A 24914-nucleotide genomic window follows, 5' to 3' on the forward strand; every position below is an offset into this window, starting at 1 on the left:
GGTGACTTTGAGCAAATCACTGTCTGCCTCTGTGGCCCTTCCTACCCCTTGTCTGTTTAGCCTGTAAGGCCCAGCGCCTGAATGGTCTTTATACCCCGAAACCCCGTTGTGTCTGTGCAGCACCCAGCACACTGGAGCGCTGAGCTTGGGCGGGGGCTGGGGTTTCTACGGCAATAGAAATGGTAGCTACTGATGGCATGGTTTTAGTTGTTGCAGACAGGGAAGGGGGCAGGACATAGTGAGCCAAGCCAGCTTTGCTATAGGCCACACAAACTGTCTGTCTGTCTGTCTATGTAGTGTCTCAACCGCACCCTTCCCCAGGGTGTCTGGGTGGCGGGACCCAAGCAGCACCGGCGTGTCAGGCTATTTTTAATGGCTTTGCTACATTCCCACTGGCACTGCGGTATTGCTCTGAGTAGCTTCTACATTCTGATCCCGTATTTAAGCGCCCACCTGAGACAGATGGTCTAGGTTTTACTGGCCCAGCTAAAGCTAAAAGAGCTTGAAATACAAACTGTGCTGGCTGCGCGGGAGGGCTGAAACCGTTCAGCCGCAGGGAGCACGCCGCCTGCACGAGGCCTCAAAAGGGATAGCTAATAAGACAGAAAATATCATAATGCCTTTATATAAATCCCTGGCACAGCCACACCTTGAATACTGCGTAGTTCTGGTTGACTCATCTCAAAAAAGATATATTCAAATTGGAAAAGGTTCAGAGAAGGGCAACAAAAATGAGTAGGAGTATGGACCAGCTTCCACATGGAGAGAAAAGATCTGGCCAAGTGGGGATATGCCAGAGGGCTATAAAATCATGCCTGGTGTGGAGAACATGAATAGGGAAGTGTTATTTACCCCTTCACATAACACAAGAACCAGGGGTCACCCAATGACATGAATTGGCAATAGGTTTAAAACAAACAAAAGGCAGCACTTCATATAACACACAGTCAACCTGTGGAACTCCTCGCCAGGGGATCTTGGGAAGGCCAAAACGATAACTAGATTAAAAAAAGATTTAGAGATGTTCATGGAGGACAGGTCCATCAACGGCTATTAGCCAGGATAGTCAAGGCTGCAACCCCATTCTCTGGGTGTCCCTAGACTCTGACTGCCAGATGCTGGGGCTGGATCTGTCGTAGCTTCCTACTCAGATTTGAACCTTAGTGTTCATAAAATGAGAAGCTAGCATGAAACCTCCAAGCTTAATTACCAGCTTGGATCTGCTATCGCTGCTACCAGCCAAAAATTCCAGTGTTTTGGCTCACTCTGGACTCCCCAAAACCTTCCCTGGGGGACCCCAAGACTCAGAGGCCCTGAGTCTCACACCAAAGGGAAAACAACCTCCTCCCCTTGTCTCCTCTTTATCTCATCCCCAGCTCCCCCTCCCTGGGTTATCCTGGGCGATACTGTACTTAAACTCCTTGAATGCAAAACAGAGAGGGCAATTTACCTCCCCCCCTCCTTCTTCCCCTGAGGCTATGCAGATTCAAACCTAGTCAAGCTAACACAAAGAGATTTCCCCCTCCCTTCGTTCCTTAGCCTTAACCAGAGAAAAACTCAAACAGGTTTTAAAAAGAAAGCTTTATATAAAAAAGAAAGAAAAAAGACATAAAAATATTCTCTGTATCAGGTTGACAATACAGGGTCAATTACTTAAAAGAAAAATATGAATAAACAGCCTTATTCAAAAAGATATCCAATTTAAAACATTCCAGCAAACTACACACATGTAAATACAAAAAAACAATAACAGCCTATTGTTTTTCTACCTTTGTACTTACAACTTGGAAACTGAAGATTAGAAGCTTGAAGATAGAAAAGATCCCCTCTCATAGCTGAGAGCCAGACAAAGACACAGACCCAAACATTCCCTCCCTCAGCTTTGAAAAATCCGGTTTCCTGATTGGTCCTCTGGTCAGGTGTGTGGTTCCCTTTGTTAACCCTTACAGGTGAAAGAAACATTAACCCTTAGCTATCTGTTTATGACAGGATCACTGGGTGATTCCCTTGTTCGGTTCATCCCCTCAAGCACCTGACATTGGCCACTGTCGGAAGACAGGAGAATGGGCTAGATGGACCCTTGCTCTGACCCAGTGTGGCCACTCGTATGCTCTGCTGAGGCACTACACAAGCACAGCTTTAGCTTTAGTTGTGCTGCAGCAGCATTTGAAGTATAGAAAAGCCACAGGCCTCAGCACCTGTTTGGGTCTCTCTGTGTGGAGCTGCTGGGGAGCTACTGTCAGGGTTTTTCATGCAATAGCCCTGTGGTTTAACTCAGGGTGATGCTTTCGGAACAGTGCAGCTCTCTGGCCTGTGCCTCAGCCAAGCGTTACCCCGACGTGCAGGAAGAAGGGCAGTGGAACGGTTCCCCCAGGAGCGCCTGTCTCCCCACGTCCCATCACGCACCTGCCCTGCATAGAACATGCTCCTGGAGCTCAGCAGGGGGCTCCTGCGCCAAGGAACACATCAGCGCCCCAGCGCTCGGGCCGGGAGAGCCGCCGAGAGAGGCTGAGCTGTTCTGACAGCAGAGCTGAGAACAAGACAATGCTCTTAGCCAGGCGGTGCCTCCCTCATCAATTTCTTAGCAGGCTCTGCAAGCTCTTTAGCGTGTGGGGGGCTGGGGGGCTCTCCTTCCCCCGGACTCCAGTGATGGTATTACTGCCCCGCTAGAATCCTCTGCTCTAGTGAGCACCTGGACATTCACAGCTGCAACATGGTTCTGCCCACCTCCCCTTCCTCCGCACGTTGCAAGGACCTGGGGCTGGGGCCTCAACTGGGGCTGCTCAGGCCAGCTCTAGCCACCAATGTCGATCTTGCTGCAGCTGAGGCTCTGGCCCAGGACCGGCGTGGTTAAGCAAACAGCATACGACCCACGCAGTCACTAAGCTTAACCACCACTCAGCCAGATCTCCACGTGATGGCACCACTGGGTGTGGTGGGGTGGGCTGCCCCAGCCTCTGCTCATTAGGCTGCACTGGAGCCTATGTCTCTGCTCACCTCCAGACCTGGCAGCAGGAGGGAGGTGGGCGTGGTCTGGGTGGGACAACAGTGACCCTCGCTGGCCGTACCGGATGTGGATGTCCCAGCTTTTCCCGGGTGAATGGGGTTCATGATCTCAGGGATCTTGCTGAACGCCTGCACTTGGCTGCCACCTAGATTCCTGGTGACCTCGTCAGGTCCTACGTCCTCCCAGGGACTGGGGCCTCCGCAACCTGGCCAAGACCCTTGTGAGCCAGGGCTGGACTGCTCCCCCCCAGTGGCTCTCTAGTGAGTGCAGCTGTAGCGGTGGCGTAAGGCTAGTCAGTGGGAGTGGCTCTCCCTGGCAGGGGTGAGAGCCATGGCATGGATTACCGAGCCCTGAATGGCCTCCAGCCTGGCTGCCTCTGGGAGCAGTGCTCCTCAGGAACACCCTGCTGTCAGGGACGAGGGAGGTGCTGGGGGCAGGGCATGTCCAGGGCGGGTCCTTTACCTCTGTCACTTGCTCCCACGGGAAAGGGAGCTGAGCCATGCACAATGCCTCTTTGTTCCTGCCTTCTGCTAAGGGCAGGTGCTGCAGCTCTGGGCTGGGCCCCGGCTGGATTCCCAAGTGCGGGCGCAGTAGCTGGGAGAGGCGTGGGAGCCTTGCATGATTCGGGAGCTGGGAGAGTGGAAGCCCCTCCCTCACTCTGGGGACATGTGACCCCTGTTGTTCTGCATTACTGCCCAGGCACTACAATGTTGGACACCTTAGAAATCTGTCCAGTAATTAATATTGCTAGGAGAACTCCTCAGACGTTGCTTGTTTTGGGGAACCCCACATGTGCTCTGCATCTGGTTCTGCTGTACTCATAGGCTTAGTTCTGGGGCATGTCTTGCATCTGCGACAAGCTCAAGGTTGGGTTGCACAGAAATCCTCCCGCCCCCGCCCATCCCCGCTACTCTTAAAAATACAGCCATCTCTGGGGTGGAGCGTGGCAGCTGCATAGGGTGACCAGACAGGAAGTGTGACAAATCAGGACTGTCCCTATAAAATGGGGATATCTGGTCACCCTACAGCTGCATGAGCGTGCACAGCCACCCTGAGCGCAGCTCTGCACTGAAAACACCACTTAGCACTTCAGTGAAGAGGCGCCTGTCGGCGTTGTCAATCCACCTCCGCAAAAGGTGATAGCTACAGCGGACTTCTCGTCGCCATAATGCTGGCTACACATGCGGCAGGTCTTACAACCGTCGCTCGGGGTGTGGCTTTTTTCACATCCCTGAGCAACATAGTTGTACCAATGTATATTATAGCGCAGACCAGGCCTGGGCTGGGAGACTTGGCGTTTCATGTCCCAAGCTGGCATTTAGCCAGGCTGCTGCAGGTGAAAAATATACTGGGGTGTTTCATGCATATAAGTGGGCAGCTCCTTGTTGCTGCATCGTGGCCTTATCAGCTTGAAGACGTGTCCAAAGTGCCTTGGTGCTTGTCTGCTCTGGGGCTGAGCCCTGCGAGTGCTATAGCGGTCGGCGTGGTGTAGGGCACAGCCAGCCATGTCATTCCCATGTGGTTGCGGGTCGGGTCTGGCGGCCAAGCCCTGTGTTGGCTTCACTCTCTCTGGCACGTAGACAGGGCTTGAGGAGCGTGGGGCCAGGGGTGGGGGTGCATGGCCCACTTTCACACCGAGCTGTTCCAGAGCTGCGCTTAGAAAGCAGGTTTCCAAGAACAGAGGTTAGCATGGCCCAGAGGTTTCTTCTCAGCAGGCTTGCCAGAGTGGGCTTGCAGCGTCCCCGGCCAATCCAAAGGGAAGCTAGTTGCTAGGAGCTGCCAGCTAGAGGCCAAAGGGATTCCTGAGCAGTCATTGACTGGGGCCGTGTGCCGCTAGCCGCGCAGGAGAGGTTGCTAAGCATTTTCCAGGGCCACGATGAAGCAGCACAATTTGGGCTGTGTCAGCAATTTCTCACCTCTTCCCTCGCCTGCTCGCTTTGTGCCGGCTGGGTCTCTCTTAGCTGCTGTCTGGAGTTGGGATTCTTGGGCCGGGAGCCAGAGAATTCCCCTGGCTGGGGAATCTCCCCTGTTGTTTCCGACAGAACTGGGGCAGCAGAGCTGCCCGGCTGGGCTAAACAATCCCAAAGGAGTTCTCATGCCAGGCTGCTAGGTGCCCCAGGCCGGGGCTGGGGCTGGCATGGCTCGGCGAAATCCCCATCCCCGCTCAGGCTCATTGTTCAGCTCCACCTCAGACCTGGGTGCAAAGTGGGGTGGGGGGAGGGGAAGGCAATGAAAAGTAATTTTTGTTCTGCATGGAACAGTGCCAAATGGAGTGTATGCAGCCATGGCCACAAAATGGTTTTGACATGGTTCATTTGGGGGTTTCTTTGGGAAAAGGGGATTAAAGGAGGTGAGAAGAGGGAGGAGAGAAGGAAAGTGATAAATAACTTTTCCCTCATGATTTGGTTTAGCCAAATAGAACCGGGCCATTTGGAAGCTTTCAGGCCATTCTGTGGGCAGTGAGCCCAGCCTGGACACAGGATGGCCATGCAGATGCCCCGGGCCGCCTGGAGCATGATGGCTGCTTACTTCAATTTTAATACGTACTTGTGCTTTAAACAGGGCTCAGCCAGCCGCCTCCTCCTCCTTAAAGAGCCAGGACCCCAGGACGAGTTGGTTATGTTTGCACGTGGGACCTAGGGCCCATGTCTTAGCAGCAGAGTGGGTATGAAGGAGGGATTGGGAGGTGGTGTGGGGCGGGACGTGAAAAGCAGAGTGGGAGAAGGAGACAAAGGGAGCGGGGTGAAATGGGATTGATGGTGCAGGGGAATTTGGCAGGGAAGCCAGGCAGAGATGGGGGAGAGCGTGGAGTCAGGCAGACCCTTGGTGAGGATCAGGAGTTGGCATCTCCAGTTTGAATCAAGGGGAAGCTGGAGGATGAGCACTGGTGCTGGCTTAGCATGTCTGCTATTTTCTGGCAGGGGTATGCTCAGCTCTCAGGCTTGGGGGTTGTAGTTCGCACTCAGATCCGGATCCAATATCTCCCTGCTAGGCCAGCCCTAGTCCCTGGATGCAGACCCTCCTGGACCGTGCATCTGAACCTGAGCTGGCATCTGGGCTCATCTCTGCTTTGTGACGCCTGGAGGTTGAGTGGAGCTAGGAATTCCGAGCTGAAGCCTGACGTGGGGAAGGGCCAGCTTTCATCTGAAGCTTTTCGCCCCACCCAGAGCACTGGGGGCTTTTTTTAACAGCCAAGGAGCATTTAGCCTGCAAATCTCTGTTACGCAAGAGACAGCTGAGAAGACGTGCATCAATCCATGCATTGCTGGGCCTCATCTATACACACATCGGACTGGACGGGACCTCCTGGGGCACTGAGTCCCATCCCCTGCTGTTGCAGGCAACCCTGTTGGGTAAATGTGTTCATAAACTTATCAAGCTCCATCGTCAAACTGGATCGGTTGTTTGCCCTCCCCTGCTCCCTTTCTACTGCAAGGCTCTTCTAGCCCCTCCTTCTTATTAGCATGCGTCTAATTTTCAGCCTAACTGTCTGCATGGCTGCTTTAAAGGACCAAGCCGCCTGCCTGGAAATCAGCGATGGCTGCATGCATGCTGGGCAGTGCTCTCAGAACTGTAGCATCCGTCTCTTTAGAGCCCTAGCTAGGCATGAGGCTGCAATCTATGGAAACCCAGTGGCAATGATGTGGCTCAGTGAAGCCTCTGGAAGAGAGTACTCAGGGGACCTTGTATGGCTCCTTCAGGCCCATGGATCACTCCCAGAGAGTCTGGAGGGAGCAGGAGGCAGCCCTAGGTTTATGAATGGAGGCCTGGCCTACACCTAAAACCTAGGGCAACTTAGCTCTGTCGCTTAGAGCTGTGAAAAACTTTGCACCCTGAGCAACAGCAGGAGGTCAACCTAAGCTCCGGTGTAGCTGCAGCTAGGTCAACAGACAGATTCTTCCCTCAACCTAGCTACCGCTTTGTGTAGAGGTGGACTACCTACACTGACAGAAAACTGGGTTTCTGACCAGGTTTCTAATCTGGCTGCACCAGAGCTGAAGGCAGAAATGAATGAAGAGAACAACCAAGTCAGAGAAATCATGGAGCCACTACACAGGATCCAGATGACCACAGGGGGAGTACGGCAAATAAACGCAGGAAAATGAAGCTTCAGAAGAGCTGCTGAAGTGGGGAATTGGGAGATAGTATGAAGTAGCCCTTCACCCTAGGTTCACTTGGCCTTTCCATGGTTTGATGGCAACTTGGGAATACGACACCAATGAACAAAGGGAGCCTGGCATATTCAGTTAGCATGCAGCATGTGTAGGTTCGTAAGGTGAAACCCTGGCCCCATTGACGTGGTGGTGGTGGTGGTGGGCTTGCCCTAGATTTCAGTAAGACTAGGATTTCATCTATAGAGTTGAAGGCACCATTCTGATCGTTAAGTCTGACCTCCTTATTACACAGGCTATAGAATTTCACACAGGGAGTCCTACAGTAAGCACATCACCTTGGGTTGAACCAGAGCAGCGCTTTACTCCCAAGCTTGGTCTGAAGATGCAAGTGACGGTGGTTCCCCCACAGTCTTTGGTAAACTGAGTTCTTTAACCTCAACCTTACAAATTTACCCCCGTTTCCAGTTTGAACATGTCATGCTTCAACTTCTAGCCATTTCATCATCTTATGCCTCTGTCAGCGAGGTTTTATTTGAATTAGCGCACGAGATCTGTCCAGAGCTGAAACAGGGGCAGCAGATTTCCTGGAAAAGTCCATTTTGAAAGCCATCAAAATATTAGCATCTATTTGACCATGTGCTACTTGGTCTAAACCACTCACCGCTAGATAAAAGCGAGGTACAAATGTTGACGACCAAAGCACGGATGAACCAAAGAGCTTCAGAAGAACAGAAAATCGTTGGAAGATGCCTGACAGGTACCAGTTCTGTCCACCATGACTATTGATTAGTGCTTTGAAGCTGGAAGCTAAATCAGCTTCAAGATGGTTGTTGAAATCCTGGTAAATAATATTTTCTTCCAAGAAAAAATGCATATGAATTCTAAGTTGAAGTAGAGAAAGGAATTTCTTTAATAAACTGTGTTGGCTCGAGGAGCTTTTTTAACAAATTCTTATGAGTTCCATCAACAAACCAATTTTAATAGTTTCTGAGCTCAATTGTCACTGTTTAATAAGGTACAATATGGGGATGGACTGTGATGCCTACTAAAGAGATTTACATATAAAGTATATTCTTCCTGCCTGTCAATAAATGACTGATTCCAAGCAGTAATTTACATATTTTGCTGGCACCATTTCATGAGGGAATTAGAATGGTGAGAAAGGGGAAAATCAGCCTTAGAAAGTGAAATGCACAATTAGCTTCAGCTGGCTTCGGTATCTGGCTGTGCTCTTGTCAGCTGTTAGAAGATAAACAGAGTAGGGGCCGGTTGGCAGTTGGATGGGGATGCTCCAAGGAAAACTCATGAAGTAGCAGGTGATTCAACCGGAACTGCTCTTCACTCTGTCAGTGCTGACCCCAGTGCCCCAGGGATATGTGTGTGTGTTGGCGGGGGGGGAGGGGGGAGGAAGTGTAGGGATTGGGGGTAGCTCAGTCTGCAGTGCTTTTCCCTCTAACTCATGCTGACCCCGGCATCCTGGCTGGGTGTGCCGTAAGCTCTCTGCTCAGTCACTGCTGAGTCAATGCCCCAGGGCAGTACCTGGATGGCTGGCAGTACCAGCTTTCCAAGAACTTAGCTGAATTTGTTTTTTTGAGAGAACATGAAATCCTAGTTCTCCCAGTAGCTGCAAGCCCATGTTTCCACTCTCTGGTCTTTAGGCTCTGATCCAAGTCCCGTTTGGGGCTGGGGAGGCCTGTGGCACAGAAACGATTCAAATGGCCACAGGGAATGGATGTGCTCGCTCCCCTGGCCTTGGTGGATAAGCTCGACATCACTGGCACATCGGGAACACTGCAGAGTTGGGACAAGCAATGCGGCACTGTGAGGCCAGGGAAGGCACTGTATGAACAGCACCCCAAGACCCCTGGCTCCAAGATCAGAAGGGGGGCCTGGTGATTGCAGAATGCAATCTGCATTCACCAGGGGGGCCTGGTGAATGCAGATTGCTGAGTGACCCCACCGACTCCTGCAGACAGTACTAGGATGTCTACGGGGCGTAGGTGAGACTGATGGCCCCATCACTTTTTCATGCCCTAAGGGCGAGTGATGGGGGGAGGTGGGAGCGGAGCAGTGGGGCCTCGGGGGGAGAGGCCAAGCAGGGTGGAGCCTCTGGGCAGAGTGTAGGTGAGGCCTCAGGCGGGAGGCGGGGCAGGGGGTGGAACACAGTCCGGGCGCAAGTGTCCCCCCCCCACTTTTAGGGAGCTTCTGGTGCGTCTGGCCTGGCACTGCAGCTGAGGTGGAGGTGCAGCTGGCCGGCTGGAGAGCTTTGTACTCTGAGGAGCTGGGGGTGGAGAAGGGGCGTCTCGGCGAGCAGCTGGGTTTGGTCTGGCAGGACGTAGCAGGACCTAGATACTCGCTCCAGGTTGTACCTAAAAGGGAGGTGTTTTGTAAAAGCGTACGGGGATGCGATGGCTTGGTGAGGGCTTTGACACCAGGTCATTCGCCTTCGCGACGAAGCCACTGTAGCTTTCTGTTCCTCTGCCCAGTGGGGCCGACAAGCCCAGCCAAGAAACTGGCACATGCAGGGGCTGTCACAGCGTTCAACTGGCTCAGCCAGAGCAGAGCGTTTCAGAGGCTGTGTGTAAGGAGCACTAGGCGGTGGTACTGTGTCACTGAGGGGCTGGTGCGTAAGAGGCGCAAGGTTTCAGATGTTGGTGTCCCACAGCAGTGATGGCTGCATATCCAGAGAGAGAGAGGCAGATCCACACTACACTGAAGTTCAGCGCTGGGCTTGCAGCCAGAGCACAGATGGGGACATTTCACTGGCCCTGCTGGTATTTATAGCACAGTCATGTTTAAGTGGCCACATCCAAATGCTGGCCCCCATTGTGCGAGGTGCTGTACAAACACAGTGTGAGAGAGTCCCTGCCCCAGAGAGTCTCACCAGACAACACAGATGGAATGGGAGGAAGACGTGAGTTATTATCCTCCCATCACGGCGGGGGAACTGAGGCACAGAGAGACAAGAGGGTTGGCCCAAGGTCACACTGGGAATCTTTGGCAGAGCAGGGACTGGAACCCTGGGTCTCCTGAATCTCAGGCCAGTGGCTAAGACACCCCAGGGTACCTCTCCCTCCCCTGTGGGGCTGTGGGTTTTACACTCAAACGTGCCTCACTCTCTAAGGATCTGGGGCAAAAAGCCCTTTACAGAAGCTGCTGATGAGACGGGCCCATTTCTTGCTCCTGGTCCTCTGCCACCACTGCTCTGTTTCCAGGGTGCACTGGCACTTCCCAGGGGTAGAGACCAGTCTGAGAGAGAGCCAAGACTGAGCAGTGGGTCGCATCCCCGTGGGCATGCTCCATGGCTAACATGAGTGAAGGTAGAGATGCCCACCTGCCCCCAGTGATGGGCAGAAGTCCCACACCTCTGATTGCAAGAGAAGGTGCCCAGCACACAGGAGCTTCTGCTCCTTTTATTACCCAGAGCCAGTCATCTCCACAAGAGCCAGTCAAGTCCATGTGCCTCTGCCTTAGCAAGGAGTTCTTATGGCCGGCCACTCCAGTCCTGGGGGGCAGCAGGTGTTCAAACCTTTAGCTTCTGGCAGAAGCCTGTTTGCTCAGGGGCATTAAGCCAGCACCCTTGGTTCAGGTGTACTGGAACAGCAGCCATGCATTTGCTGCTAGCACGCACTGTTTGCCCAATGGATTTCAAGTTTGACGCTCTCTCTCATTAAGCTGATTTTGACTCTGTAGCGCTGGAGCAAGGTCTTAATTACTTGTGCTTTCATCTGTGCACTTTAATGGAATGGAGCTGCCACTAGGAACCATCATTTGCATATGTTTATTAGAGTTAACCAAAGCTCTGTTGTCTCTGCCCATCATGTTTAGGAAATGCTAATTCAGTGTCTGCCACTGGCTGGGCCCAGCTAACAGAGCAGTGGCTGCTGCGGTTGCTATAATGTGAAGATGCTGGTGGCACCTCAGTTGAGGGGGTTTATAAACGTGTTCTGAATTCACCGTGCTGGGAATTTGTGAAGAAACACTATAAAAGCCATTTTTTTCTGTGTCCGTTGGAGAAGGGAGATGTTTCTCTAATTTCAGATGGATTTTTGTGCCTTTGTCTGTCTGAACTCAGCTTCTTTTTTGGCGGCTGGCGTAGCAGACGGGCATTAGCCCACAGACCGGGCAGTGCTGATTGCTGCCAGAGTGACTTACTGCGGAAAGCACCTTATTGGAACTGACATGCAGCGAGACCACCAGGATGGAACCACACAGTGGACCAGCTCCTCGGCTGGTGGACCTCAGTGCAGCACCATTTATCTGTAGTTGTCGGAGCCCCATACTGGTCAGTGCTCTCCAGCTGGAACGAAAAGCTGGCCCCGGCCCCAGTAAGCTTCCAGGCCTTATATAAGGCAAGGACGTGAGTCTTGCCCCAGTGTGGAGTAGCCTGGTTTCAAAGCAGGATAAATTATATCGGTGCAGCCCAGTCTTGCTTCTTACACCCCTGCAGCCTGGGAGGTGCTACTGGTGGAATCAGGCCCTGGAATGACGTGGGGACGGTGCCCAGCGCAGACTGACAGGTATCAGGTATGGCTGGGGTCTGCATCGTCTCTGAAAAGCGCACGAAGGCTTGCTGGAGACAGCGTCCACACTGACTAACCAGGGCTTGGCATGCTCAGCAGACTGAAGCTTTAAATACCCTTTGAGCAATGCTTCCCAACCCCCTCTGTGAAAATCCTCTTGGTGATTTCTGCCTCCCAGGGGAAAAATTGGCAAAGTGGAGCTTTCCTTCGTAGCTGACTCCCCCTTCATTGGGGCAATGAAATCGGCATCAAACAGTTTTCTGAATTGGGAAAAATCATCTGTCCCCAGATTTCAGTGGAGCTATGCAGCCGTGGGGGGGGGCCGTTAGGCTGTCGTTCCTAATCAGTGTCACAGTCAGAGCCTGTGGCCAGTGCACCTGTGCAGTGTTACAGTAACTCACACGCTGAGAAATTCCCCAGTGGCTTGAATCTAAGTACGGCTTCAAAGGGCTCCCTGAATGTGTCGCGCTTGTGACATCATACCTGGCTCGGCTCACAAGGCGACACACATGGAGCTGGCCCGCCAAGCAAGAGGAGGGACCAGAACTATTTGCTGCATGCCTTGTCTGTGAGGCCATTTGCCTTCTGCTGGGGGTGGGGTCTGTCCTGAAGCCCATCACCACAGTGCTGCTAGCCAATGGAGGCTGACTATGACAGGCAGGGCCAAGGTTGAGTTGCAGCTCCCCTTACGAGCAAGGGACCAGCGCAGCAGGCGCCGTGGCTCCATTAGCCCTCTGTGACTTTTGCATGAGGAAAGCTCAGCCGGAGTGACAGTAAAGTGGGTTCCTGGCATTTAAAATAAAAGGGAGTACGTGGCCACCAGGTGTTCGCAGACGGGAGTGTCCGCAGCCCCTGCCATTATTTCAAGGCCCTGCGGAGCAGACATGCTGCACCTCAGCCTGATGGTCACCCAGCGGGAGCGGAAAGCCCTGGGCTCTGCTTGGTGGGGGCGCTTTGACGTCCTGCTTGTTTGCACAAACTGAAGGGCAGCAATGTCATATATACTTGCCTCACTGAGGCTTAAATCCATGGCAGGCTAAAAATAAGCTGACGGTGCACAACCTGGTCCTGAGCCCTCAGAAACAAGCAGCTAGACAAAAAAAAAAAGGTGCCCTGATGGTAGGGGAAAAACAAAACCAAACCCAACCCCTGAAAAGGTCAGGCTGCAAATGCAAAAATAACCCAGTGGAATTTTACCAACTACCCCTCCCCCTCTCCAGCTTCACTTTTGGACTGAGAACTAAGTGAAATTGCAACGCAAACGCCAGTGAGTGCATTGAGCCAGCATGCCATGTGAGGCCAAAAGAGCTTCCCTCCCCCCCCAAGTTGGCCTCAGGTTCTGCAGCCTTGAAGCTTTTTAATGGTACGGTATTGCTTATGCTTCAAGACCACCCTTCAGCAGGGCAGTACGTGCATTGCAGTCAGAGCGGTAACGTGCATGTGATTAGCTTGTGTGCCTGTCCCTTTCAACGTGAGCAGGGTGTTAACTCTGAAGCATAATGATGACAATGCAGAGTGTAAGGTTGTTTATGTACTGCTGCTCCTTACTTTAGCACAAAGCAGGAAGGTTTCTGAGGGGTATGGTATGAGCCTGGTGTCATGGGCAGGGCTGATGCGCCGTGTTCCCTGTCCCTCCCCCGCGAGCACAGCTGAAGTCTGCCAGAGACTCACATTGCACAAATACCTGGCCAAGCATCTGAAAACAGGCTCACAATGCAAGGGCCTTGTTGGTTGCGCCAATAACCTGGTTACTGCAGGGCCGTGCCCAGAATTCCCCTGCCAGCTTCCCAACAACCCCACTCAGACAGGACGCAGCTGCTGGTGACACCGTGCAAAGGATTGGCTCACACACAGTCTGGGGCCAGCTGTTCCTTGGCACATTACACAATGGCCCCAAAGAGATGCAAAGGCCTTGGCACACGTAGAGGAAAAAGCTGGGCTTTCTCAGGCTATGCCTGTGCACCCTTCTCAGGCGGCCTTGGTAGGAATTTGGGGGCACGTCGTTGACTGGAGAGTGTGGGGCAGTAGCGCCAGTTTTGGGCACAGCCCACACCCTGCTAGCATGGGGCGCTAGCGCACGAGGGGGGCTACAAGCTCTTTGGGGGCAGGGAATCACATTGGTATTGTCAGCTTTGCAGCACCCAGTGGGCTCTGAAAACACAGCTGCTGCTCAGTTAAACGCCCGGGGAAGCTTTTTGTGCTGTGCCTTTTGTTCAGTGCAGCCCAGGCTTGGCCAGGGCAGCAGCGTGCGCCTCTGTAAGTGGCAGGGCTTGAAACACTGTGGCCAGCCACCCATATGTATTGCCTACACCACTCGCTGGGCATGCCACCGGCTACAGCCTGGCAGAGGGATGCGTAGCCCAGTGGCCACAGCAAAGCTGGAAGGTGGCTAATCTGTGGCACGCATAGAGTGCCCTGGGTGAACTGCCCAGCTCTGTGTCTGCAGTGCTGCAGCATGGTTCCACGCAGTGCTCCCTGGGGCAGATGTAGCATGTGCCTAGGACTTATAGGGCCTCTAATGCGCCCAGGGCTGCCGGCTTCCAGTGGTTCTGTCCCAGTGGAGGAGCCATGTGGTTAAGCAGGGGAGGTTGCTAGTTCTTTAGCTTGGTCCATGGTGGTCGCTTTCATGCTGTCTACTAGCAGACTGCCTTTGAGGTGGTGGGTGCTGACATTTTGTGTGGGGGGGGGCGGGGGTGGAGAAGGTAGGGGAGGAGCTTAATTTTATTTAATCAGTTTTAATTTTTACTCTGTTTTCTAGGGTGGGCTGGTTGGTTTGTGGCTGACTCAACTGTTTCTGGCTCACCTGTTTCCCGCCGGGCTCCAGCGGTGGGAGGGCAGAGTTAAGGTTGTCAGGGCACATTCTTTAACTGGCTCTTGCCTGGCATTCCCAAGGCTTGGCTGTGCTGAACACAACAGGCGTCACCGTTGGGCAGCCTTCACTCTGTGACAATGAGGTGTTTTTTGGAGCTGTGTGCTGGGCTGGGCACACCTCATAGCCCTCCCCAAAGCCCACAAGGGGCCTCACCCGCTGAATGATTTTTGAGGCCAGTTGGCATCAAAGCACAGAAGAAATCTTTGGGCTGTTTCATCCCCGACTTCTCCACGGCCAGCCCTGGCTCCCTGTGTTGTCCTGGGCAAGATATTTGGGCTCAGATCCTTGAGGATATGGAGGCCTTGACCCTTTCAGCATTACTGTCTCTCATCTGTAGCTGCACTGCCATCCAGTGCAATTCTCAGCACCATCCTGGACACACAGGTGGCCCATGCAATGCCTGGGTTCTCAGTGCCTCGGGTCTCTCTATAAAATGGGGATCACCGCACTTCCTTTCTCTCCCCTTTGGTCTGTCTTTGTCCAGGTGGATGGGGGCAGGGACTGTCTCGTGCCATGTGTGTACAGTGGAGTCCTGACTTCCCTTCACACCCCTGTACCACGCACAACGCTACGTGCACTGCTCACTACGTGAACAGTAGCTCAACCTCCTACCAGCCGCCGTTATTTCTGAAAAGTAAGGCGTGTCTTTTGGGGCAGCATTTAGTAAAAAACACTACACAGCATGGCCTCAAGAAAATCTCTGTTTTTAATTCTGCAAGACAGACAAGTATTATGGAGTCATGGTGATGTAGTACATGGATCAGCCTCCACGGGCTGGAGGTCAACCACAGCCAATACAAGCTATTGAAAGACTGGATGCAACTGTACCTTGTAACAATACGGCAGCATGATACCAACAAGCCAAAAGCAGATATTGAGAGAGAACTGTGAAGACAAATACCAGGCATACTTGTCAACAGCTGTATTCGATTTAAACTCTCTCCCTGTCAGTGCTACAGGGCTCCATTCTGATTGCAGTTACACAAGGGTAATACCACTGAAATCAATGGAATCACTCCAGATTTATGCCAGTAGCATCCAGCATAATGTTTCCCTTGGCTTTGGTAAATCCCACTTATATACTATTTAGAGAGAGAGAGAGAGAAATCAAATCAAACCAAGATCACGAATGTTAGTTCTTTCCACCTCCCCAGGTAATTTTAATTCTGTCACTTAGCTAATCCAATAAAAGATATTACCTCACCCGCCTTGTCTCTCTCAGTGTTTGATGCAGACTCAGATTCCCCCTTCCCCCCATTAGCAACTTGCCAGTTATTTTCCTCATCTATAATAAAACCTCCATTAACAAAAAGATGGGAGTTCTAAAAGCCTTCCGTGTAAGGCTGTGGCCCATTTACCACAAGGTGGATGTGGAATAGCTGAATCATCTAAAGTGAACACACGCAGCAAAGTGTGAGCATGTGTCTTGAAGCTCACTGTGTAATTATTAGTGTACACACCTGTGCAGTGGCAGTGATAGGTTAGGATGTAATCACGATGGACTGTAAACCCAGCTCCCAGAGATTTCACTTTGCCAATTGCAGGCAAAGTTACTGTGATAGGTGTATTAAATTTAAAGACCCAATTCTGCTTGCATTGATCTCAGTGGCAGCAGGATCTGGCCCTTACTGAGTAACCAGAGAGCCCAATTATGATTTCAACACTTACACTATATATTAAAGTGAACGGAATTGGTGTGATTGGAGAGTAAGGCCCTCACAAGCTACTGCTTCTTCAGGGGGCAGCTTGGGTATCAGGTTTAAGATGCTCAAGCCTCTTGCCATTTCTAGAGCCCCAATAAAGCTGAGTCACTAGACTGATATGTTTCAGAAATTATCAGGCACCCATGAACATGTCTTATGTCTCCATGACCTGTGGAAAGGAACCAAAACTGAACTGAAGAAAGGAAATGTTCAAGAATAAACATGCTGTGAGTCTGACTTCATTTACACTAGCACTATTGCGATGTGTCATCTCTGACCTAAATTAAGTTCTCTCTGAAGAGATCTGAAATTCAAGCAAATTGCTCAGTACCATTGTCTCAGGATCCATGTGAAATTGATCAAGGAATGTAGAATTATTGTGGGATTGTATCGCCTCGCTAGAACAATTGCTTTTACACCGTTTTCAGTGAATGCCCTCTTGCTGGCCAAGTCAGGCCAGCGGTTTTGTTCCAGGCACCCAAATGAAGCAGTGCTGACGTGTGTATGTGTTAACTGGAGTTTAAATTGCTCATGATTTTGGAGACCTAGCACTATTTTGGCAACAACCAAAAACACAATAAACAAACTCTACTCTTTAACTGAGCCTTAAACAAAACCCATTTTCACTGCCTCAACCAGGAGAAACAAAACACAGGTACCACCACAACATGCCAACTAGGCTGCATTTCTGAATTTATTAGAAACAGCTGTCAGTACATCCTTCTAAAACATTACATGTAAATGTGCTTTATTGCAATTTTTTTATTGCATTTTTTTTTTAATCTAGAGCAAGTAGGCCCAGGATGTTTAGTGTCTGGGATTTAAAAGCCCGACCATCTATTAAAAAAAATACAGCAAAATCGTAACACATCTGGTGACAAGTACAATGTTGCATTACTGATCTAGAAACTACAGTATGACTTGTCCAAAAACACTAACATACAATTGGTTTCCATATGAAGCAGTTTGTTTCTTTTTAAAAGTTAAACTACACAAATTCCTTTTTTTTTTTTTTTTTTAAACTACAGCATAAACGACAGAACAGGTTTTACACAAATAACAACAAGAGTACCAAAAAGTTACATGCTGGAATTCATATGGAGGAAAAAACAAAACAAAACAACCCCCACCCTCCAACAGCTTCATGAGAAGCAGGTTCTAAACAGAGGCAGTATCTCTTAGAAGAAAAAAAAAAAAATCAGATTAAAAAAATGCAACAGTAACACAAAGGTTATACAAAGGAGTGTGTGCTATCATTCCAGTCCTGACTATAAAAACCAAACATACGCTCATGGTTTACACGGAGACTTGCCTTCATCTAACCAGTGCATTCACAAAGTGATACACATGATTACCCTCGTTTGCACATTAGTTCTAGACAGGAGTTTGGTTAGATTGATTTAAAACATGCAAACATTACTGCATCTTGAAGGAAAACAAGAGAGTTTTTTTTTTTTTTTTTTTTAAGTAACCTTTGCTTTGAACACATTTTAATGCTCTTGTCCCAGAGTAAATAATTAAAAAAAAAAACTCTAAACAATCCAATTACAAAAAAAATCATAATCTAGACTCTCAAAAGCACATTGTCAAGATGTTCCTGATAAACCCCTTTCATTTGAAGAAAACAAACCCAACTTTGTCTAAATGTGTGTAAAAACGTGCAAATAGTGAATTTTGTTTTAGTTTTAAGGGGCAGTGCCACTTATGGCTAATGCATATAAATGTGTATGTGAATATATTTTACATAGAGCTATATACATACAGTACATATACACACACACAGATATGATGCAGACTGTTACAATCCCATGGTGCTGTAAACTGCCAAACATACAAAATTAACAGGTTTAGTCAACTGTATTCTTATACGATGTATAAGTCACTCACAAAAACGAAAAACAACAAAAAAACCCCACCCAACAAAACAATCTACACACTTTATACTTCAATGACTATCCTCAGGGCTAATTTCACTGCTGGCATAAATGGGGTGGTAACCCCACTGAGGTTAATACATTTATACCAGGGGGTTAATTTGGTTCCTGGACATTGCTATGTCATTTTTAAACACAATTGTTTTTTCAAATGAAGTTAAGCCCATTCTGTGACCACTACACCACCCAGCAAGCACATTTAATAGAGTGGTGGTGAATTTACAGAAAAAATATACACTCTCATTTGTTAAAGCCACTATTCCAAAAGCAACATCAAATGTTAAAATCAGAGGAAATTTAAAATCAAAGCCTAATTGAAAACATCGTCTCAGTGATTGATCAGAGAGAGCCGTTATTTCTGTTGACCAAATAGAACAGACGCATGTACTTCATTTGCTGCAGAAGCCTGCATGCCAAGTATTTTAAGTCAAATTCTAAACCAATGCTACGTTTGCATTAGCCACAGAATGGGAGTGGGTCTACTGCCAAAAGTAAAGAATAGAAGAGCTGTATTAAACATGTGGAGCCAGCCCCAAAGACCAGTGTTTTAAGCACCATCATCTTCTAGAACAGCTCACAAAACACACTGATAATCCTCAATCTCAGTCCTGTGGAACAAATGGTAAGGCCTCTAAAGGGCTTTCAAAATTCTTCCCTCCCCTCCCGCAGAAAATATTTTTGGCCACAGAGTGTAAGCTTTGCAAAAGTTTGGACAAACTTTTCTATAGCACTGTCAAAACATACTCCTGCCATACAGAATAATTACCTATATTGCGTTACCAACATGTCCTGCTATTATTTGGGGCACGGGTGTGGCTTTGTTCTCTCCTCTTGCCTGCACAGATTGTGCCAAAAGGAAACTAGTGGGACAGCAATGCAAGGTTCCTTCAAATACAAACAGGAGATCTTTGTAAAAGTAGTTGAGTTAAGTCCTTTAAGATTTTCATCACTATCCCAATTGCTTTTTAAAACACACACACACTTTTTAAAACGTATAACCAATTATTCCAAGGCTTTCTATGCAAAAGTTGAGACTAGAATCATTTTGATGTCTAATCTTTTGTGAATAGACAGGAGTCCTGTTCAAGCGCATTGTCTGTTCCCTGCTCAAACTACAATCAGAAGTTCTTCAAGAAGCTGAGCCTGGATTTTCAACCCATTCTCTCACTTACTAAAGCCTCTGTGCATCTGACTTAAATTTGCCATTCGAAGCAAAAATTGGCATGAGTCTTTGTTCTTTCAGGAATATATTTTGACTCTGCTGTAAACAAAAACTGACATTAAGGTAGGAAGAAAAACAAAAGAATGTAGGATTCTAGAATATGGCTGAAAACAAAACCCCACTTCACCATAGTGCTGTTAAAACTGCATTTTGAACCTGTCTCTTACCCTTCCTCCCACCCACCAAAAAGTACCTGTTTTATGTCTGCAAAGTGCAGCACACTTACAAAACTCACTTAACAGTTCAGATTTTCATTCTGTTAGTGTAAAGAAAAGAACAAACAAACATTCAAACAACAGAAAAGAGATTGTTCAAGTACCAAATATAAGGGGCTTTTCCAAACTTTAGAACTGTGACACATCTTTAGTAATTCTGCTGTTTTAAAACAGCCATAGGATTGAGTTGCTGGACACGTTGCCATCCAACTTGCATACACAGCAGTGTTAGGGCAACCAAGATTCCCCCAGCCCTTACAACTGCACTGAAAGTGTCAACATTCATTTCCACAGTCTCCATTATGCTGCTTGGCTTTAAAGAGGCCAAGATTTGTTCTGATTTCTGTCCTTCTGTGACATGAGTGCAGCTTGAAATTTTGTTATCATGTAAAGTAGATGGGCTCGATTCTCCTTTCACATACACAGCTTTTCTTCAACTGTAAGTGAGAAAAGAATAGGCTCATTAATTTGATTGAGGATTTCTTTTCTACCTCTGTCACCTTTGGAAGTGTGCATGCACATGGAGAAACAACGTTTGATCTTGGTGCAGAGAGAAGAGAGTTTTACTGCCTCAGGACCCAGTACAGACCTAGGCGACATGTGGTAAGTGGCAGGCATTGCGCCATCACTTCCAGAAACAGTTTAGACAACTTCTCTCCCCCTTTAACTGGAAAACGCGCCACCATATATGTTCATATATTACATGGTGGTTCAGATACTCAGTGAGACACCCTTGTTTTTAGACTGCACCTGTGCTCTTTGGGAAAACTTTGCAGCAGCCTCAAACTGCAACTTACCAACTCATCTCAACACCCTCACTCTCCACTGGTTTGCAATAGGACGTGTGACTGGTAAAGGAACTAATGGGAGGAGAGTTGGAAGTTGAGGAACTTCAGCAACACGATGTTCTTAGCTGCTGTGTGTGTACAAAGGGCACAATGGCAACTGTGGAAGTAGAACTGGTTTCCCCATTTGTGAAAAAGCAAAATACTGAATCACCCCTGTTCCCTGCAAATATACTTCAAAACAGATAGAAGAAACTGTGCATATTAGAAGGTCTCAATATCATTTCCCCCATTTAATACTGTGCAAAAAAAGGTTTTATTTAAATCTCTATATATACTTAATACAACATGGGTCAGTGAGATCAGTACTACTCTAGCTGCAGTCAGGTAAGAAATGGCTGCTCCAATACACTGAACATAAATTCCCCATCTTTTGACCCTTGAACTTTTCTGCACTCTATTCACACACGAGCATACTGTCTTCTGGGTTTTTTTTTTAAATTTTTATATTTTATTCCCTTTCTTTGCCCTTATGTTCTCTCGTATGCATTTAAGCTTGTTAACAGCTCATACTAGGGCCCAATCCTGCACCTATTGAGCCTAATTCCAATTTCTCTTTCAGTCATGTGCAGAGTAACAGGGTTACATTGGTTTTATACCAGTGAGCGAGCAGGATGAGGCCACCTGCAGTGACTGGGAGCAGGAGCAGGCCCCCTAGTGGATTATACCTGCTATGTATTTCACTTGGTTTTATACCCATTTTTCACTTGCCACGAGTGCAAAAACTGATGCAAAAGGAGGTGTGCAGTGGCATGTGTGACCATAAAATGGGTAAAACGCTAGCAAGCTGTAACTCGTGTGCCAAAATCAAGTGCAAAAAGGCACATGGACAAATCAGGAGCCATCAGGGAGACAGGGATGGAGAAAGTGAGCAACTTTAAAGTTTTAATTTGAACACAGTCCTAATCTGAAATGTAGGGGGAAAAAGAATTAAAATGCTTCTAGATGGCTTTTAGCTTTCTGGATGGATGTATTGCTCATAACAATGCAGCACCTGTGAAGGGTGAAGAAATATGAAATGGGGAGGAGGGCAGATTCTGAGCTCATTCACACCCCACTGTAAAGCCAAAGTCACTTCACAGAAGCCAATGGAATTACTCTGAATTAATACAGGTATAACCAAAAGTGGAATCTGGCCTAACACATCACAAGCTCAGTGATATTCAACTACAAGAAACCTTCAAAAGTAGTTCTACTTCCTGCACCGCTGCCAGTGGTGCTGACAAACTGAGCCAGGATTTAGTCTAATAACTGACCGTTGCTGGTTAATATGAAAACCTATGTCACAGTTCAGATTGCAAGACACTTCACAGTTTGTAGATTCTCACCAGTGTGAGTAGAGAATGAGGAATAACTCCATTGACTCCACCAGTTTCCAGTGGAAGAGAGAGAAGACTCATGATGTAATGCAATAGATTTTCAAAGGCCAAGAGAGTAGTTAACTGCTATCTGTACCTTTGAAAAATCTACCTAGTCTACATGTAATCTAGATTGAAACCAGTGGCAGGGAGAATGCTGGAGGGGCAAGAGATAAAGCATGAGAATGATGCTTTGCTGTCACTGGATTACCGGTAACTTAAGAGATGTGGCAAGTTGCTTTTACAAAAAAAAAAAAAAAAAAAAGTCCACTTCTGACCTACAGCTGGAGCGCCAAATCTAGATTTTTACTGAACAGGACAGACATTTTACCAGCAACGTAGTAGCCAACCAGGGGAAACTGGGTCATTTGGCATGGGGCCTTGTGTTAGTCTCATTCTTCTCTCACATGAGATATCTACCAGCTTCAGTTTGTGGGGCTTTTCAAGCCTTGACACTTATTCATTTGAAGATCACATTCTAGCTGGTTAACCAGCAGCTGGGTTTAACCAGTGGCACATTAGTGCAAAATAAAGTGTTGCTTGGACATGCCAAGCAATCTAAATTGCCCTTTCCACTATTATTTATCAGTGCTCAAGATCTATCACAGCCCTACTCATGAATAAATAATATTCCGCTTAACAGTATTTTATAGTGCCTTTGTTTGATTTCTCAATGTAAACATTAATTAAGCCTCAACAACCTTGCCATTATTCCGCAGGGATTATAGATGGTTCAAGTTCAAACAAGAAGTCAGTGGCAGGGTCAGGAACAGACCCAAGGGCTCCTGACATGCAGGCTTGTGTCTTAACACTAGACTGTTTCCTTGCCTGTGCAATTTACATACAGTGGGTATGAAACAAAATGCTAACACTAAAAATAGCAAAAATTTAATTCTAAGGTCACAGACGGAATAATTACTTTGCCATTTGTGCTTTGTTGCCAAACAAAGCTACTCTTACCTAATTTAGTTTTCCACTGTAGAGACTCAGGAGGAGCAAATAAAAATACTGAGTCAAGCATATAATGGGGACAACCTACATCTCTCTTCGAGTGCAATTATTCCTTGGCTTAAGCATTTTAGGAACACAGGATTGCTGCACCAAGTCACACCCAGGGTCTGCCTACCCATCATCTGACAGTATCAGATGCTTCAGCAGATGCACAAGAGAACCTGTAGTTTTTAGAATAGTCTATGCCTGTCTCACAGCAGAAGATCCACTTCCTCCTTTGGCTACTACTTATCTGGCTGCTGTGTTTACAAATAATGCAGGTTAATTTTTTGTTATTGCCCAACACTAAACATGGCTATACATAGTGAAACTAGATTCTGCTAGCATAAAATTTTGAGTACCTGACTTCAGTGAAGTAACGGAAATTAGAATCTGGTCCATAGGTGAACAAGTCGTATGATTGAGCATACTATTTATAACAGAAAAAAATCTGAGGACCGGTCTTCATGTAATTATTTGGTATAAGAAGCCATCCAGAAGCACTGCATTGCACCTTTTCTTTATACTTACATTACAAAACAGTTACAAGGGTTTCAAAAGAATAGTTCATCATTCAGCAACAAAACTAACAAAACATGAGTGGCCAGCTTCATTCTGGTTTACATTCCAAAGCATAGTATCTAAAGATTTGGAAAGAAGTGTCCCAAAACAACAACAAAACAAAAAACAAAACCAAGAAAAAAAAAACACGAAAGAGGGGAGAGGAAGGAGGAGCAATTACATCAAATCAGACAGATTAGAGTTTTCAAAACCACACAACAAGTTTTAGCTTTTCCTTTTATTTGTTTCAAGTTTTGGTGTAGAAAGTATATGCGGATGCTAATGCAACCTTCCCCCATAAGTGCTCAATCCAGCAACGAACAAAGTTTTGGTGGGTTCAATTTGGTTATAAACATTTCCTTTAAGCGAAGACCTGTAGTGCCGCTGAAACCAAAAAACTTTGTTACTGTTGGTAAAAAATAAAGCAATTTTTCTTTATAAGGATTTTTTTTCCTTTTAAATAACCTGAAGCTTTCCCGTAATTCCTTTGGTCTTCTCTCACCAAATTCCACGCCTCCTCAAGATAAGCCCTCATTTGGAAGTTCGGCTGAATTGCAGTAAAGCTGCTAAAATTAACAGAGAGCATTGCTGTGTAGAGTTTCCTCCCCTAGTTTCTTGGAGTTTAAGACTGAAAGATGTTACTGACGCCTCAATAGAGGCTTCAAAATTGTCTCCACAAGAACAAGAAAAAAAAAAATCCCAATTAAAAGTTCTGCTGAAGGTGCCTGGCAAAAAATTATCTCCATAAAATGTTTTGCTTCCAGTTTTTTGGATGTGTTTACATTGAGTTTATTCCCCCAGGAGGGAAACAAAAAAGTATCAGTGTAAAAGCAAAGCTGAGCTTTAGGTAGCACCAGGACACCTACACCCAAGTTGTCGTCTTGTTGCTGCTAGGCCTCTTTGATTCACATTCACAGACTCACTTCTTGTGCAAAACAAGCAGTCTAAGGAGAAAGAATGCCCTCAGAGTTCTAATAAAAACTGTAGAAAAGAATCCAAGATAGCCAACACTTTCCCCCTCCCCAGAATTTATCTGCAAAGGGAGGAGGGCATCTGTGCGTAGACAGGATAAGCGAGCCTGACATTTAGGGAATCATTGTGTTGAATGAGGGATGTTTGCTGGTAATGAAGGACTAATTCCTTAAGTGTGCTGTACAGGTTATATGGTTCTGCAAACCCATAACCTCTTGGAGTGCTGTAGATCACACAGTGTTTAACTTCGCCATCAGCTCTGCAAGGAAAGAAACAGGACAGTTTAACATGACAGTCTAAAATTCAACAGGCAACTATTATAGCAAGGATGATTTTGCATCAATAAAATAATGACAAAACTCTAGAGAGAAGATGAAGGGGATGTTATAATAGAGATTCTGGGCAGAAGATATGCATCTAGGAAGAATGGTTACACATTCTTACAAAGTAATCTACATAACAAAGAGGAGTACTTGTGGCACCTTAGAGACTAACAAATTTATTTGAGCATAAGCTTTTGTGGGCTACAGCCCACTTCATCGGATGGATGCAGTGGAAAATACAGTAGGGAGATACATACATACATACACAACGTGT

At 47.6% G+C, this 24914-nt stretch overlaps 1 protein-coding gene across 2 annotated transcripts in view; it reads right to left on the reverse strand.

Annotated features, from left to right (window-relative positions):
• Nucleotides 1–15205: 15205 nt before the first annotated feature.
• PIK3R3 (phosphoinositide-3-kinase regulatory subunit 3) overlaps nt 15206–24914 on the reverse strand; it is a 353509-nt gene continuing 343800 nt past the window's right edge. For both annotated transcript variants that reach the window (XM_032805016.2, XM_032805018.2), the window contains one exon: nt 15206–24576. In XM_032805016.2, coding sequence (XP_032660907.1) covers nt 24375–24576 — 202 coding nt within the window. In that variant the 3' untranslated portion in view covers nt 15206–24374. The remainder of the gene's footprint in view (nt 24577–24914) is intronic.

Source organism: Chelonoidis abingdonii, chromosome 7 (genome assembly GCF_003597395.2).
Source record: "Chelonoidis abingdonii isolate Lonesome George chromosome 7, CheloAbing_2.0, whole genome shotgun sequence".
Taxonomy (NCBI): domain Eukaryota; kingdom Metazoa; phylum Chordata; order Testudines; family Testudinidae; genus Chelonoidis; species Chelonoidis abingdonii.